The sequence below is a fragment of the Pelophylax lessonae genome (assembly GCF_965119305.1).
Source record: "Pelophylax lessonae genome assembly, chromosome: 2".
NCBI lineage: Eukaryota > Metazoa > Chordata > Amphibia > Anura > Ranidae > Pelophylax > Pelophylax lessonae.
This window is the reverse complement of record NC_138769.1, coordinates 659992233-660011328: the sequence shown is the minus strand read 5'-3', so window position 1 is coordinate 660011328 and position 19096 is coordinate 659992233. Positions and strand designations below refer to the sequence as shown.

Sequence of the window (19096 nt, the reverse complement as noted above, 5' to 3'; positions counted from 1 at the left end):
GGCACTTTTATAAATGTAATTTATGAATATTAGATTTAAGAATTGTTTCATTTTTTTCATATTCTATGAAGTATACTGTAGGTGATATCGCTGTCTTTTGATATTTTACTTAGAAACAAAATATAGGCAGATCAAGCTTCAGCTTTAAAAAAAATACTTTTAATAAAAACTTTAGATTTCCATTTGATACATATACCAATCATCCAGAACATTATGACCACCCACCATAGCCTATAGAGGCATTGACTCCACTAGACCTCTGAAGGTATGCTGAAGTTTCTGGCACCAAGCTATCAGTAGCAGATTCTTTCATTTCTGTAAGGTAGGGCCTATCCTTTGGATCAGAATAATTTTTCCAGCATATATTACAGATACTCAATGGGATTGAGATCTGGAGATTTTGGAGGCCAAATCAATACCTTAAAGTGGTTACTGTGTTCCTTAAATCACTCTTGAATTCATCAGACAAGGCCACCTTCTTATGTTGCTCCGTGGTCCATTTCTGATGCATACATGCCCAGTCTAGGTGCTTTTGGCTGCGGACACGGGGTCAGCATTGGCACCTGACCAGTCTGCGGCAGCTACACAGCCCCACACACAATAAACTGCGATGTACTGTGTGTTCTGACACCTTTCTATTGGAACCAGCATTAGCTTTTTTAGCAATTTGAGCTCCAGTGGCTCTTCGTTTTCATTGCTCTGCACAAGCCAGCCTTTGCTCCCTACATGCATCAATGAGCCTTGGCCACCCATGACGCTATCACTGGTTTTCCTTCCTTGGACCACTTTTTGTAGGCCCTTGCCACTGCAGACAGGTGAACATCCCACAAGAGTTGCAGTTTTGGAGTTGCTCTGATCCAGTCGTCTAGCCATTATAATTTGGTCCTTGTTAAAGTTGCTAAAAAACCTCATGCTTCCCCATTTTTTTCTGCTTTCAACACATCAGCTTCAGGGACAACATGTTTACTTGCTGCCATATATATCCCACCCACTTTCAGATGCTATTGTCACAAGGTAATCAGTGTTATTCACTTTACCTGTCAGTGCTCATACTGTAATGTTATAGCTGATCGGTGTATACTTCTGCCTGGAATGCATTATATTAGGATATGCATCTGCCCGGCAGGAATAATGTTGGGAAACACTGCACATCTGCCTAGATGCAGTCACAAATGGCTTTCATTTTATTTCATTGGCACGTTTTAAATGCTTGCGTTGATTTTCAGACCTGTATTGTTAAATGGTAGCTGTAAGCCAGCGCCATCTTCTACGTGTTTTCTTTATTTTGGCACACATAAGGTTAATTATGTTAACTTAGTGGTAGGTTTTGTTTCTTTTACATACGGAATATAAAGTCTTATTACATGTTATAATCTTAATGCTGACACATCTTAGCGCACCAATGAAGCGCTTATGTTTTGGAGTGTTTCTAAGTATGTACATTACTCTTCATATTACTCTGTATTATAGCAAAACAACCCAGGGGCTGTAGTGGTAACACCACCACCTAGTTAGTAATAGTGAAAAATACAATATTTTCTCCGAATCACACAGCATATGGGAGAAATTTAGCTTTAATACTTAGCAATTTCAAAATAATTGTTTTTTTTTATGACTTTAATGTCCTCCTAAATGGCCGTCTCTGAAAGTTGTATATTGGAGCAATAAGTGCAGCCTTATAAAACATTGCGATCTTTTCCATAATACAAGTACTGGGAATCGAAGCAAGACGCTAACCTACAGGCTGGAATCCTTCCATCTTGCCAACAGCTATTTAGGCACTTGCAAGAATATGTTTAATTCTGTTTAAAACCCTTTAATGACCTCTCCGGTCACAACATGCACCAGTAATGAATGCAACGGATTAACTAAGCACGATAAAAGAAGTGTGTTCTATTATTTGGGCCCGACAAAGTGACTTGACTGTGATTGTAAACCTGGTCTAGTCACTTTATCTTGCTTTGCCTCTGAGGTTAAAAAAGTATGGAGTCTACAGGGCAAGCTGACTATCTTCTGAAAATCCCATGAAGAGATCTAAGCCCTCTCTAAGGCCCCGGCATGAAATTGAATTGCCTATCCACTTGGCTTGCCGGACGTGAATGCTGGGATGATAAGCCATTATTCAGCATTATATGACATTTATGAATTTGTAGCTATTGCTCATCCCCTCTCATTGCTTTGGAGAAGACATCTACATTTTCATTGTCTTGTGAAAAAAAGTGATTGATCTCCTTTTTTTGAATGCCGAGAAGATTGGTGAAGACGTGCCATAAGAGGGCCATAAATCCAAAGAAAAATTCAACTGAATTTCTTTTTTTTAAATTCTTTATTTTTATCAGACAGTGCATGACAACATAAAGTATACGTCATCTACAACAATCCGTATATATGAAAAATGATGCAGGGATCGAATGGGCATATTCAATATGATTTCTGGTTAAAGTGGAACTTTAGCCAGAAAATTAAGTCCTGATAGATGACTTTAGGCTGGCCCTTTTTGCAGGTATAGATATGTCAAACATTAACAATAAGTGCCATACTGTTTAAAATTAAGTAATACACTGTCACTTTGCTCTGCACATGCTCAGTTGGTCTCTAATTTTAGGCACTGTGCCAAATTTGTAGAGGCCAATCTGCTTCTCAGGGGCTCTGGGCCTTAGCAAAATGGCAGCCTCCAGCAAAACAAAACAAGAGCAATGCTGGAGGCAATTACGCACACTAATTTTGGTAGCATAATTAACCACTTAAGCCCCGGAGGATTTGGCTGCTGAAAGACCAGGGGGTATTTTGCGATTCGGCACTGCGTGACTTTAACGGACAATTGCACGGTCGTGCGATGCTGTACCCAAATGAAATTGACATCCTTTTTTTCCCACAAACAGGGCTTTCTTTTGGTGGTATTTGATCACCTGTGTGATTTTTACTTTTTGCGCTATAAACAAAAAAAGAGTGACAATTCTGAAAAAATAACAATATTTTTCACATTTTTATATATGAAATTCCCCCCAAAAAATGTAAAAATCAAAATTTTAAAAAATTTTAGGCCAATGTGTTTTTTGCTACATATTTTTGGTAAAAAAAATCGCAATAAGCGTATTTTGATTGGTTCGCGCAAAAGGTATTGCATTTACTAACTAAGGAAAAGATTTTTGTCATTTTTATTGTTTTTTTTTTTTTTAAAGAGTAATGGCGGCGATCTGCGATTTTTTTTGTGGGACTGCGACATTGCAGCGGACAGATCGGACCCTTGACTGACATTTTTGACACTTTTGGGGGTACCAGTGACATTACTATAGTAATCAGTGCTATACATATGCACTGTTACTGTAAAAATGACACTGGCAGGGAAGGGGTTAACTTTATTGGAGATGCAGGGGTTAAATGTGTCCCTAGGGGCATGCTTTTAACTGTAAAGGGGTGTGGCTAGTGATGTAACCACAGAGACATACGATCCTACATAGCAGGATCGTATGATCTCTGCTTTTACATCAGGGAGAATGACAGGCGGCTTTGTTTACATTAGGGTAGTCTTCCCGGTCACAATTGCAGACTGACAGCAGTGAGAGGCGGTGGTGTGGAGGACGGTCTATGTGGACAGTTTTATCGCAGATGCCTGCATACTTAGATGTGCTTCTTTTTATCATGAACCATGCTTGGACCTGTTCTATTTGAGGATATACAAAGTTAACTTGTGGCCTTCCATAGAAGAAGGCTGGGTGCAATATTCTCAGTGAAATTTCAAGCTATATCATTCTGCCATTGCGGTGAGTGGGGAACCGAGAGGGGTCACCGTCACCTGGAGCACTTTATATAGTTTTTATCTGCGCTGGAGCACCTTTCTTTGGAATTTGATCACTTTGAAAAAGGACTTGTCACTTATCATTTATGTTTCACAATATTATATTTCACTATATGTATGTTTTTATGCTAGCGCTGTTTTAAATTTGATTATATAAAGAAGCCAGGTGTTTTGGTAGTTCTTCTTAGTTATAATCAATCTTGCAGATTTCAGAGATTCTGAGTCAAAGGAGGGGATGTTGATTTCCGCAGTGCTCAGACACATACTGAATTTATTTTTGAATGATCTTGAACAGCAAGTATCCTTCATGTCAGTTACTTGGGGACCAGGACTCCAAATATAATCTGCTTATCAGTGTCTAAGTAGGTATACAGGGACTTGCAACTCTTATTTCACATGAAATCTGGTGAACAGGGGAGATAAACATCAGCGTTGAATTCCATTATTGTTCAGGGGACAATAAAATCTGTCTTTTATATGGCCTTGAAATGAACCATGGATTATACCTTATTTTTTTCTGTTTTTTTCTGACAGGTTTTCACGAGATACGGCAAGTGCTACACTTTTAACTCGGGCCAGAATGGCCGTACTATCTTAGTTACTAGTAAAGGCGGCACGGGAAATGGATTGGAGCTGATGCTGGATATACAGCAAGATGAATACTTACCAGTTTGGGGAGAGACTGGTAGGTAGATCCACTTTCTTTCTTTTACTTGGTATTTGTGTATAGGGAGTTGTGACACTGTTTGGCCTCCATATTGCAGATGAGACATCCTTTGAAGCTGGAATCAAAGTCCAGATTCATAGTCAGGATGAGCCTCCCTTCATAGACCAGCTTGGATTTGGTGTGGCTCCGGGATTCCAGACATTTGTGTCTTGCCAGGAACAGCGCGTATGTATACCTTACAGTTTCTTATAGGTAGTTAAAGCATATTTCCACTTTTGAAACCAAATTTGGGAAGCCCTATTATACACCAAAAGTATTGGGATGCCGGCCTTTACATGCACATGAAATGTAATGGCATCCCATTCATAGTCCGTAGGGTTCAATATTAAGTTGTCCACCCTTTGCAGCTACAATAGGTTCAAATCTTCTGGGAAGGCTGTCCACAAGGTTTAGGAGTGTGTCTATGGGAATGTTTGACCATTCTTCTAGAAGCGCATTTGCGCGGTCAGGTACTGTCTCCACTCAAATTCATCCCAAAGGTGTTCTATCCGGTTAAGGGCAGGACTCTGTGCAGGCCAGTCAAGTTCCTCCACCCCAAACTTGCTCATCCATGTCTTTATAGACCTTGCTTTCTGCACTGGTACAAATTATTTGGTGGAGGGGAATTATGGTATGGGGTTTGTTTTTCAGAGGTTGGACTTGGCCCCTTAGTTCCAGTGAAGGGAACTCTTAAGGCGTCTGCATACCAAGACATTTTGGACAATTCCTTGCTCCCAACTTTGTGGCAACAGTTTGAGGATGGCCCCTTCATGTTCCAACATGACTGCGCACCAGTGCACAAAGCAAGGTCCATAAAGACATGGATTAACAAGTTTAAGGTGAAGCAACTTGAGTAGTCCTGACCTTAACCCGATAGAACACCTTTGGCATGAATTTGAGCGGAGACTGCGAGCCAGGCCTTCTAGTCCAACATCAGTGCCTGACATTACAAATGCACTTCTGGAAGAATGGTCAAACATTCCCATAGACACTCCTAAACCTTGTGGACAGCCTTTCCAGAAGAGTTGAGTCCTACAGACTAAGACTGGGATGCCATTAAAAATTCATGTGCATGTAAAGACAGGCATCCCAATACTTTTGGTAATATAGTGCATGTTTGTTATGTGTTCCCATTGACACACCATGGCTAAACATTTTTTTCTTAAATATTCCCTACCTTTTAGATGTTTCTCAGGAGAAAGTGTCATGGCTGACTGCAAGGTTTTTTAACAAAGTTATAGTGAGCCTGTCCAAGTCTGTCCTTATTACCATACAATGCAAGTAGCCCAGCCTCTACACCTTAAATCCTTTGTTAGGACAAACAGTGTTTAAATCTAGTAACAATTGGTAATAAAGTTTTAAGTACAGAAAGAGCTAAATATGGCACATACAGCTCCCCACCCCCATCATAAAACAAAGAGAACTACCTAGGATTTTTTTCTTCCTGGAGGGTCCAGAATAGAGCATCTAAAGAAAGTTTTGCTTGCACATGATTAGATGATGGAAGTCAGCTGAGCTTCACCTCATTTACTAAGCTCAGAGTAAGTCCCCTTAGCAATTGCAATTTTCTTTGCAAAATGAACAGTCTATCTGCCATTAGTGTATCAACCCCCTAGCATTACCCCTCCCTCTTCTAGAACTAATTATTGAAAACTGTTATCAATACAGGATTCTGTTACTGACACTAAAATTACATTTAATATCAACCACTTGCCATCTGCCCTATAGCAGTTTTACTGCTACTGGGCAGCTGTGCGTAGGATCGCGTATATATACAGTACATGATCCCGCAGTTCCAGGTAGCGGGCGGCTCAATCTGCTGGCACCCGCCGATCATTCATTACACAGGCAGAACGTCAATCTGCCTATATAAATGTAGCACCCTCCTAGTCAGGTGCTAGGTAAGCGAGTATCGTTTTTGTCTCTATCTGCTTACCAGAAGAGCAGCAGGAAAACTATTTATGCACTCTGCTTATCAGGAAGCAGGATTGTTAGTTATGTCTACTCAGTGTGCCCAGTGTGTGATTCATCTGGTCTCTGGTCTCAGTGTCCCCAGCTGATCCAATGTGGAGGCACGCTGGATGCTGGAGGAAACCTAGCCAATGACACACAGGCTGTTGGTACTGTCCCGTGGGTTGGCACAGATAGTGGTGCATTGTGGGACAGGGTATAAAAAGCCAAGGGCTCATAAGGTAGAGGTCTTTGGGCGGGAAACCAGGTCTCAGAAGGAGGGTGGCGGCTGCCTCCTCTTCTGCAGCGGTTGATGGTGGTCACAGGCAGTCGGCCTGGTGTGCCGGCAGGGGTGTGAGGCTGAACCCAGAGGTCCAGGAGAGCTGACTACAGGAGTTGGGGCATGGAAGACTCTGGAAAATCAGTTTTGTGAGTACAGAGGAACTTTCCCAGGGGCCTGTCCAGGAAGGGGACCACTCCACAGTGTATAGTCAGTGGACGGGTGTCAGCTAGCCCCAGAGAGAAAGGGGGTATTAGGGGAGTGCCCTGAAGAGAAACATTATTGGAACACTTACCTTATCTTCATTCAAGTGGCAGGATGAAGTAGCAGCCTTGCCGCATTCTCAAGCTAGAAGTCCTTAGTATTGTGAATAGTTAACAGTTGGAGTATCCCACTCATCCCTTCTCCCATCCCAATTTCAATAAAACCACAAAAACAACATCCCCTGGACTGATCTTTGACTGAGCCAAGAACTTAAAGTGTTAAGTTTCTGAAAACAGTTGCTACGGGTAACCCAGGGGAATCCCTAAAGTGTAATATCCAGCAGTCCTCTAGGGGGCAGTGCTACATAAACAAAGCAGATTGCCGTTCTGTCAGTGCAGAAAGCATAGATCCTTCCCAGGGACAGGGACATGAATACATGCCTTCCCTTAGCAAAAGCACCTCCCACACAGTACACAAATGCTGGCTAGGTACACAGTTAGTCCTTTGATCTCCCCTGATGTTAGCCTCTTTCCAGCCAGTGTCATTATTAAAGTAACCGTGAATATTTTTAGCACTTATCATTGTATTAGTGTCACTGGTCCCCAAAACAGTGTCAAAAGTGTCAGTTAGTGTCTGATTTGTCCGCCGCAATATCTCAGTCCTGCTATAAGTCACCTACTACCACCATTACTAGTAACAAATTCCAGAAATATATCTCATAGTTTGTAGATGCCATAACCTTTACATTATACATTATACATTGTATGAATAAACATTAACTTTATAAATTATATGAACACATAGCCCCAGTGATTTTTTTTTTTTTCATATCTGCCTGCAGTTAAACTTTAAAACTGAAGTCTAGGTGCAAAAACTTTCATTTAAATATTTTCTGCAATAGCCAAAAATGGATATTACCCACTTTGTGTGCACCAAATGCCAGCCTACTGCAAGCAGTGCCAGGACAAGGTCACCTAGAGCCCCTGGCGAACATGCCAAACTGCACCCCCCCTCCCCAAGATGTATGACCATTATGGGTTAGTAAACCCCTCCCCCCCACCCCAAAAATTTAGCACTAATCTGCATGCTTGCCCCTTAAGCATTTCCTCTAATATAAAGATGCCCCCCGGCTGAAATCCCCCCTCCCAGCACAAATCTTTGCTCCCTATGCCCCAAAACCCCCAACACAAATGCCTATCCCCAAATAAAAGCCATTCCTCCTAGCACAAATCCTCTACCCCTCAAGTTTCCCCTCCGAGTACACATCCTCTCCCCCCATTCCAAAGCACAACTCCACCCACTAAATTTCCCCTTCCAACACAAATTCCCCCCACCCCTCAAACAAAGATTTCCCCTTCAAGCACAATTCTACTGCCCCTTCACCATATCACCTCATCTTACAGAAACCCCCCCAAATCCCCCCCCAGGGTAAATCCTCTTCCCCCATCCCCCCACCCAACACAAATCCCCCTAAATCACCACTTCTAGCATTTCTTACCCCCTGCTGCCCCCTCAAGTTGTCCCTCCTAACACAAATCCCCAGAACACCCGAACTTCCCGAAAGTTCGGCCTGGATTTCAGAACCCCATTGAAATCAATGGGACCCGAACTTCCGTAATCAAAAAACACCATTTTGAAGCCCTAAAACCTAATAAATGCCCCTAAAAAGTGCCTAGGGTTCTGGGTCATGCCCCAGGGACTATTAATCACACAAAAAAAAGTTCTTAAAAATTGTCATTTTTGATAGAGAGCCAATTATTGAAAAAATTATTGAAAAAAAAAAACGAGATTTCTTTGGATTTAGTGTCTGGGGGGTCTAAAAAGTGTACCTGTGAAGTTTCAGCTCTGTAGCATGTCCAGAACCAGAAAAAAATGTTTGTTTGTATTAGAATTGCAATAGAACAGGATAGTGGCTTCGCTATTTTCACACTCGGCTTTTTGTTGCAGGCGTTTATAGGGCTTTTTTGTGGACGTGTTTGGAGGCAGGCATGACATCTGAACTTCTGTGTAGGGGTATATATACACACACACATGTATGTATATATACACATACACATATATAGGTGTGAAAGTAGCAGAACACTATGCCTGCGCTAATGAAATAATTAACAGGCATAGGACTACGCTCCTATCACACCTATATGTGTGTATGTGTATAAATACATATAAGTGTGTGTGTATATATATACCCCTATACAGAAGTTCAGATGTTATGCCTTCCTCCAAAGACGCCCAAAAAATGCCCAAAAAAAACGCCTGCAACAACACACCTGGGCATTTTTGTAGCAGGCGTTTTTTTGGGCATTTTTTGGGCGTCTTTGGAGGCAGGCATAACATCTGAACTTCTGTGTAGGGGTATATATACACACACACATGTATGTATATATACACATACACATATATAGGTGTGAAAGTAGCAGAACACTATGCCTGCGCTAATGAAATAATTAACAGGCATAAGACTACGCTCCTATCACATCTATATGTGTGTATGTGTATAAATACAAATAAGTGTGTGTGTATATATACCCCTATACAGAAGTTCTGATGTTATGCCTGCCTCCAAAGACGCCCAAAAAATGCCCAAAAAAACGCCTGCTACAAAAACGCCCAGGTGTGTTGTTGCAGGCGTTTTTTTTGGGCATTTTTTGGGCGTCTTTGGAGGCAGGCATAACATCTGCACTTCTGTATAGGGGTATATATACACACACACTTATATGTATTTATACACATACACACATATATGTGTGATAGGAGCGTAGTCCTATGCCTGTTAATTATTTCATTAGCGCAGGCATAGGGTTCTGCTACTTTCACACCTATATATGTGTATGTGTAGATATACATACATGTGTGTGTGTATATACCCCTACATAGAAGTTCTGATGTTATGCCTGCCTCCAAAGACGCCCAAAAAATGCCTAAAAAAACGCCTGCTACAAAAACGCCCAGGTGTGTTGTAGCAGGCGTTTTTTTGGGCATTTTTTGGGCGTCTTTGGAGGCAGGCATAACATCTTAACTTCTGTATAGGGGTATATATACACACACGCTTATATGTATTTATACACATACACACATATAGGTGTGATAGGAGCGTAGTCCTATGCCTGTTAATTATTTCATTAGCGCAGGCATAGGGTTCTGCTACTTTCACACCTATATATGTGTATGTGTATATATATACATACATGTGTGCGTGTGTATATATACCCCTACACAGAAGTTCTGATGTCATGCCTGCCTCCAAACACGTCCACAAAAAAGCCCAAAAAAAAGCCTGCAACAAAAAGCCGGGTGTCACAGGGGCGAAGCCACTATCCTGCTCTATTGCAATTCTAATAGAAACAATCTTTTTTCTATGGATTTCTATGGCGGTCAACCTGACATGGAAGGGTTTGGTCACCCTGCCATAGCAGTCAGAGTCAGTTAACCCTACACTATACTACGGTCCCCTGACACTTAACACTTTCCCTACAGAAACTAGATTATTAAATCTAACTATAGTGGAAAATAGTACCCTAACTACACTAGATATCCCTTTCCTCACACTAATAATTGCTAAATGACACTTTGAAGCAGGAGTAACAGAACTGCTTCCACTCTCTTCCACAGCCCCTATATTACAATGCTAGTGATTTGGCCGGGCTATCTTATATACTGGGGGGCGTATTCACTACTGATTGGCCTCTGGACCCCCTAGTCACTCCAATCACATTCCTAGCATCCTCCTGCCCCCTCAATTGGCTTTTACTGATGGTTCTGGTCCAATCACGGGCTTTTAAAGCCCAGTTCCTGTCTCTTTGCATTTTGGTCTGTTCTGGTTGCCGAATTCCGAACTTTTTCAGCAAAAAGTTTGAAATTCGGCCGAATTTCAAACAGTCAATGTTCGGGTCGAACCGATGGTCAACCCGAACCGTTCGATCATCCCTAGTAACCACAGTACCCAGGGCAGCCGTCCCTCCTGCCCAACCCTTGTCCCAGTCCTGACTGCAAGCCCAGATCTTACCTTGTAAAAGTAGCAGTGATGTCATCACTGTGTTGTACATGGCCTGTGCAGAGAATAGAGCTGTGAGAGGGACCCCCTCAGGCCCCACCCACTGCACAAATCTACAGGAGAGGGACAGAGACCAGACCAGTCACCCTGCACAAGGAGAGAGAGCAGAAGTGATGGTCTTGTTTTCATAACTTTTCTGTACAGAGGCAAAGTTTCTCTCTGGATTACTACACAGATCTGGAAAAAATATACAAAGCACACAAAGATTCCAGTAAACATATGCATGCCTCTTAGACAATATTTGCTCATCCTGGAGTTAAGGCTTTAACGTAAACTATACTGGCCAAAATTATAAATGCAATACTTGTTTTTGCCCCCATTTTTCATGAGCTGAACTCAAAGATCTAAGAAAACCGGGATTTATCCGTGAAGAGAACACCTGTCCAAAGTGCCAGATGCCATCGAATCAGGGGCGTAACTACGGGGGTTGTAATTGCAACCGGGCCCCATGCTCCAGGGGGCCTGTGCGGTTCCCCTGTACACCTGGATAGGAGGGTTGGTGGGGCAGCATATAGAGAAATCCCTGTCCTCCTTTTTCCTCCTGTAGCTGCAGGAGGAAAATGTATGCTGCCCCCGCCACTATTCAGTTCACTTGTGTTCTGCTTTCTCTGGGCCCCTACCCTATGTGCTCCCCTTGCCCCCCCCCCCCCCCTACTGTGCTCCCTTCCCTCTCCTGACAGCTACTGCAGGGAATGTGTCACAATAGAGAACCAGGAAGGGGTCAGTAACTATGTAATTTACCAGCTCCTTCCTTTTCTGAATGGACAGAGTCATAGTCAGAGACATTGTAAAAGATAAAATAAAATGATAAAAAATAATACAATTAAAATACCAAAAAATAAAAACTACCGACACCAGTGAGTGAACTTCCAGGATCACAAAGGTCACACTTGCGATCAGGCCCTGGCATTCCACCAACGTGGGGAGTCCCCAAGATGGCAGGAAGCGGGCCCACTGCAGAACTTGTAAAAGGGTCCCACTGCAGGACAGTAATAAAGGGCCCTGCAAGGAGAGTAAAGGGCCCCAGGATCAGTGGGAAGAGCCCCAGGCTTGAAGGGAAGGGCCCCAGACAGGGGTCTGGGGGGCCCTTCATGATTTCTTCCACCGGGGCCCTGAAGGATCTAGTAACGCCTCTGCATCAAATGTGAGCATTTGCCCACTCAAGTCAGTTATGACGATGAACTACAGTCAGGTCGAGACCCCGATGATGACGACGAGCATGCAGATGAGCTTCCTTGAGACGGTTTCTTACAGTTTGTGAAGAAATTCTTTGGTTATGCAAACCGATTGATGCAGCAGCTGTCTGGGTGGCTGGTCTCAGACCATCTTGGAGGTGAAGATGTGGAGGTCCTGGGCTGGTGTGGTTACACGTGCTGTGCAGTTGTGAGGCCATTTGGATGTATTAGTAGCAAATTACCGTGGTAATGGCCCATACCCCTGTATACATAGGGAAAATTTCAAAAAAAGAGAGAAAAAGATGGGGCTTTTGAGGCCAGTGGGAGGAGGAGGATCTTAGGCACCACACAATTTATATAAAACCTGTCTTTATTGAAAACATATTTAAAAATATACATCAAAAGACATATATCCCATTAATAACATGTAAAAAGAAAAAGAGCGCATGCGCAGAAATAAGTTCCCATACTTGGTATCAGATGATGATGATAGGGTCTCTGATGGAGCACGGTCTAAGGGTCCCCAGCAAGCCAACGCGTTTCGCACAAGGCTTCCTCAGGACCAAAGAGACCAAGACAGACCGATATTTCCCACTGCGATCAAGATCATGGCGGGCAGGCAGGCTGGCGGACCGACCAATCAAGCTGGCCACAAGAGGCTAACGAAGTAATAAGCATAAAATAGTGTTGGGACAATAGTCGTGTAATCTTCAAGGTGTAGAGATATATCTACAAGTGCTTGCACTTATGCTGAGGGATCCCTCTGACTTTTGCCCCAGTGACCGCGGTGACTACTTAGTCTAACACGCTATCAGCATACAGCCAAAGGCAGGCCATTTGAATTATCGACACACATCAGGTTAACCCTGTCGCATTGTGCAGGGGGGTCTTTGCTATCTACACTTGATTATGATGAATCTATCCTGAGAATGCCTGCCTCATGCTAACAGTAAATTATACCTAGTTGCAGTAGTTGTCATTGCCTGTGTTATAGAATATGCAAATATGCAGAATCCTAATGAGATGCCCCAACAGAATTTGGCTGTATGCTGATAGCGTGTTAGACTAAGTAGTCACCGCGGTCACTGGGGCAAAAGTCAGAGGGATCCCTCAGCATAAGTGCAAGCACTTGTAGATATATCTCTACACCTTGAAGATTACACTACTATTGTTCTGACACTATTTTATGGTTATTACTTCGTTAGCCTCTTGTTGTGGCCAGGTTGATTGGTCGGTCTGCCAGCCTGCCTGCCCGCCATGATCTTGATCGCAGTGGGAAATATCGGTCTGTCTTGGTCTCTTTGGCCCTGAGGAGGCCTTGTGCGAAACGCGTCGGCTTGTTGGGGACCCTTAGACCGTGCTCCATCAGAGACCCTATCTTCATCATCTGATACCAAGTATCGGCATTCCCCTATGGGAACTTATTTCTACAAATGTGCTCTTTTTCTTTTTACATGCTATTAATGGGATATATGTCCTTTTATGTATATTTTTTAATATGTTTTATATAAATTGTGTGGTACCTAAGATCCTCCTCCTCCCACTGGCCACAAAAGCCCCATCTTTTTCTCTCTTTTTTTGGAATTTTGCCGGTTGGATGTACTGCCAAATTCTCTGAAACGCCTTGGGGACAGCTTATGGTAGAGAAATGAACATTCAATTCATGGGCAACAGCTCTGGAGGACATTCCTGCAGTCAGCATGCCAATTTCTCCCTCAAAACTTGTGACATCTGTGACATTGTGCTGTGTGATAAAACTGCACATTTAAGGCTACATGTACACGGGACGTTTTAAAAAGTCCTTTGAACGCTGGAACTTGACAGCTACAGAACGACGTCTAAAAACGCCCATTGTGTCGCATTTGCATGCCGCGTTTGGACGCGTTTAGCGGCCTTTGTGTTCAGAGGCGTTTTTTGCAAAACACATCTGGAGACCCTCCCAAATACCCACAATTGCTCGATAATTCTGAGGGGGGTGCGATTGGGGGGGGGGAGTGTTGTCAAACCAACAACAACCCAAACCCAAAATCTACAGAGTTGGGTCACCCTGGCATGGCAGAGTCAGGTCACCCTTACATGGCAGCTGCAAACTCCGATCCCCCTGACATGGCAGAGTGGAGTCATGTGGCTGCCATGTAAGGGTGACCTGACTCTGCCATGCCAGGGTGACCCCACTCTGCCATGTCAGGGTGACCGGAGTTTAGGGTGACCTGACTCTGCCATGCCAGGGTGACCCCACTCTGCCATGTCAGGGTGACCGGAGTTTACGGTGACCTGACTCTGCCATGCCAGGGTGACCTCACTCTGCCATGTCAGGGTGACCGGAGTTTAGGGTGACCTGACTCTGCCATGCCAGGATGACCCCACTCTGCCATGTCAGGGTGACCGGAGTTTAGTGTGTCCTGACTCTGCCATGCCAGGGTGACCCAACTATGTAGATTTTGGATTAGGGGTATACATATATAAATACATACTGTATATATGTGTGTGTGTATATATATATATATATATATATATATGTGTATATATATATATATATATATATATATATATATATATATATATATATATATATATATATATATATATATATATATATATATATATATATATGCATGTATGTATATATATACATATATACATACACATATATACATATACACAATATATATATATACACACACACACACAATATATATATATATATATGTATACACTATATATATAATATATATATAATATATAATAAAAGGCCTCATGAAAACGCAAGCGCTAAACGCGGGTGAACGTGTTCCGTCACGTTTTTGCATGTGAAACGCCGGTAAACACACTTTCTGAACATCCCGAACGCAAATAATTGCTTTCCAAAAAACGACACTGAACTCAACTGCCTCTAAATGACTGTAAATGACCCAGTGTACATGGATAGATAAGATAACATAGAGGTGGGTTCAGGGACTTCTGAAAAAACGCCCAACTGCTCCTAAACCAGTGGCGGCCGGTGCATAGGGGGCGCCAGGGCGCCGCCCCCCCTGAAAAAAGGAAGAAAAAAAAAAAAGATAAAAAAAAAAAAAAAAGATTGCAAAACGAGCAATAAAGTTTGAAAAAAAAAAAAAATTGCGTTCGCCGCCGCCGCCAGCCGATGTGGAGGGGGTGGGGGGGTGGGGTTACCACCCAGAAGAGGCGCCGATTGGCTGCCTTCTGGGGGGCGTGGGGGGCGTAACCTGGGCGCAAGGCAGATTCCTTGGAAACCCCCACTTCGTGGATTCCTGGCTGTGATTGGTCCAGCCTCCAGCCTGGACCAATCACAGCATCCAGGACATCCAACGCTGACCCCGCTGACGTCACTCGCAGCAGTGGACCGGACCGCGGGCGATGGATTTGGGTGGACACCGGACGGGAGTGACGGCGGCACCGGAGAGGAGACCAGACCACCGGAGGTCATCTGCTGGAAGAAGACATCACCACCGGTGAGTCCTCGTGGTCCTCCTGTCAGTCCTCCATGACCATCCATCCAGCTTTTCCACCGCCATCCCCCTATGCTCTGCCTCATCCCATGAGTCATGGGATGAGGCAGAGCAGAGGGGGATGGCGGTGGAAAGGCTGGATGGATGGTCATCATGGGCCATGACCATTCATCCATCCATCCATCCATCCAGCCTTTCCACCGCCATCCCCCTCTGCTCTGCCTCATCCCATGACCATCCATCCATCCATCCAGCCTTTCCACCGCCATCCCCCTCTGCTCTGCCTCATCCCATGACCATCCATCCATCCAGCCTTTCCACCGCCATCCCCCTCTGCTCTGCCTCATCCCATGACCATCCATCCATCCAGCCTTTCCACCGCCACCCCCCTCTGCTCTGCCTCATCCCATGACCATCCATCCATCCATCCATCCAGCCTTTCCACCGCCATCCCCCTCTGCTCTGCCTCATCCCATGACCATCCATCCATCCATCCATCCAGCCTTTCCACCGCCATCCCCCTCTGCTCTGCCTCATCCCATGACCATCCATCCATCCAGCCTTTCCACCGCCATCCCCCTCTGCTCGGCCTTATCCCATGACCATCCATCCATCCAGCCTTTCCACCGCCATCCCCCTCTGCTCTGCCTCATCCCATGACCATCCATCCATCCAGCCTTTCCACCGCCATCCCCCTCTGCTCTGCCTCATCCCATGACCATCCATCCATCCAGCCTTTCCACCGCCATCCCCCTCTGCTCTGCCTCATCCCATGACCATCCATCCATCCAGCCTTTCCACCGCCATCCCCCTCTGCTCTGCCTCATCCCATGACCATCCATCCATCCATCCAGCCTTTCCACCGCCGTCCCCCTCTGCTCTGCCTCATCCCATGACCATCCATCCATCCAGCCTTTCCACCGCCATCCCCCTCTGCTCTGCCTCATCCCATGACCATCCATCCATCCATCCAGCCTTTCCACCGCCGTCCCCCTCTGCTCTGCCTCATCCCATGACCATCCATCCATCCAGCCTTTCCACCGCCATCCCCCTCTGCTCTGCCTCATCCCATGACCATCCATCCATCCAGCCTTTCCACCGCCATCCCCCTCTGCTCTGCCTCATCCCATGACCATCCATCCATCCATCCAGCCTTTCCACCGCCGTCCCCCTCTGCTCTGCCTCATCCCATGACCATCCATCCATCCAGCCTTTCCACCGCCATCCCCCTCTGCTCTGCCTCATCCCATGACCATCCATCCATCCATCCAGCCTTTCCACCGCCATCCCCCTCTGCTCTGCCTCATCCCATGACCATCCATCCAGCCTTTCCACCGCCGTCCACCTCTGCTCTGCCTCATCCCATGACCATCCATCCATCCAGCCTTTCCACCGCCATCCCCCTCTGCTCTGCCTCATCCCATGACCATCCATCCATCCATCCATCCAGCCTTTCCACCGCCGTCCCCCTCTGCTCTGCCTCATCCCATGACCATCCATCCATCCAGCCTTTCCACCGCCATCCCCCTCTGCTCTGCCTCATCCCATGACCATCCATCCATCCAGCCTTTCCACCGCCATCCCCCTCTGCTCTGCCTCATCCCATGACCATCCATCCATCCAGCCTTTCCACCGCCATCCCCCTCTGCTCTGCCTCATCCCATGACCATCCATCCATCCAGCCTTTCCACCGCCATCCCCCTCTGCTCTGCCTCATCCCATGACCATCCATCCATCCAGCCTTTCCACCGCCGTCCCCCTCTGCTCTGCCTCATCCCATGACCATCCATCCATCCAGCCTTTCCACCGCCATCCCCCTCTGCTCTGCCTCATCCCATGACCATCCATCCATCCATCCAGCCTTTCCACCGCCGTCCCCCTCTGCTCTGCCTCATCCCATGACCATCCATCCATCCAGCCTTTCCACCGCCATCCCCCTCTGCTCTGCCTCATCCCATGACCATCCATCCATCCAGCCTTTCCACCGCCATCCCCCTCTGCTCTGCCTCATCCCATGACCATCCATCCATCCATCCAGCCTTTCCACCGCCGTCCCCCTCTGCTCTGCCTCATCCCATGACCATCCATCCATCCAGCCTTTCCACCGCCATCCCCCTCTGCTCTGCCTCATCCCATGACCATCCATCCATCCATCCAGCCTTTCCACCGCCATCCCCCTCTGCTCTGCCTCATCCCATGACCATCCATCCAGCCTTTCCACCGCCGTCCCCCTCTGCTCTGCCTCATCCCATGACCATCCATCCATCCAGCCTTTCCACCGCCATCCCCCTCTGCTCTGCCTCATCCCATGACCATCCATCCATCCATCCATCCAGCCTTTCCACCGCCGTCCCCCTCTGCTCTGCCTCATCCCATGACCATCCATCCATCCAGCCTTTCCACCGCCATCCCCCTCTGCTCTGCCTCATCCCATGACCATCCATCCATCCAGCCTTTCCACCGCCATCCCCCTCTGCTCTGCCTCATCCCATGACCATCCATCCATCCAGCCTTTCCACCGCCATCCCCCTCTGCTCTGCCTCATCCCATGACCATCCATCCATCCAGCCTTTCCACCGCCATCCCCCTCTGCTCTGCCTCATCCCATGACCATCCATCCATCCAGCCTTTCCACCGCCATCCCCCTCTGCTCTGCCTCATCCCATGACCATCCATCCATCCAGCCTTTCCACCGCCATCCCCCTCTGCTCTGCCTCATCCCATGACCATCCATCTATCCAGCCTTTCCACCGCCATCCCCCTCTGCTCTGCCTCATCCCATGACCATCCATCCATCCAGCCTTTCCACTGCCATCCCCCTCTGCTCTGCCTCATCCCATGACCATCCCTCCCACTGCCATCCCTCTCTGCCTCATGCCCTCATCCCTCCCACCGCCATCCCTTTGCCTGATCCCATCTCTCCCACCACCATCCCTCTGCCTGATCCCATCTCTCCCACCACCATCCCTCTGCCTGATCCCATCTCTCCCACCACCATCCCTCTGCCTGATCCCATCTCTCCCACTGCCATACCTCTGCAGGGGGCATGTACGCTGGTCACTGTATTGAAAGGGGGCATGTACGCTGGTCACTACATTGAAAGGGGGCATGTATGCTGGTCACTACATTGAAAGGGGGCATGTATGCTGGTCACTACATTGAAAGGGGGCATGTACACTGGTCACTACATTGAAAGGGGCATGTATGCTGGTCACTACATTGAAAGGGGGCATGTATACTGGTCACTACATTGAAAGGGGGCATGTATACTGGTCACTACATTGAAAGGGGGCATGTATGCTGGTCACTACATTGAAAGGGGGCATGTATACTGGTCACTACATTGAAAGGGGGCATGTATGCTGGTCACTACATTGAAAGGGGGCATGTATACTGGTCACTACATTGAAAGGGGGCATGTATACTGGTCACTACATTGAAAGGGGGCATGTATGCTGGTC

At 46.0% G+C, this 19096-nt stretch overlaps 1 protein-coding gene across 3 annotated transcripts in view; it reads left to right on the top strand.

The window, feature by feature from the left end:
- Positions 1-19096, top strand: part of ASIC1 (acid sensing ion channel subunit 1) — a gene marked incomplete at its 5' end in the record, with an annotated part of 428906 nt that overhangs the window by 296461 nt on the left and 113349 nt on the right. For all 3 annotated transcript variants that reach the window (XM_082248466.1, XM_082248465.1, XM_082248464.1), the window contains 2 exons: positions 4334-4484; positions 4564-4691. In XM_082248466.1, the coding sequence (XP_082104592.1) occupies positions 4334-4484; positions 4564-4691 (279 nt within the window). The remainder of the gene's footprint in view (positions 1-4333; positions 4485-4563; positions 4692-19096) is intronic.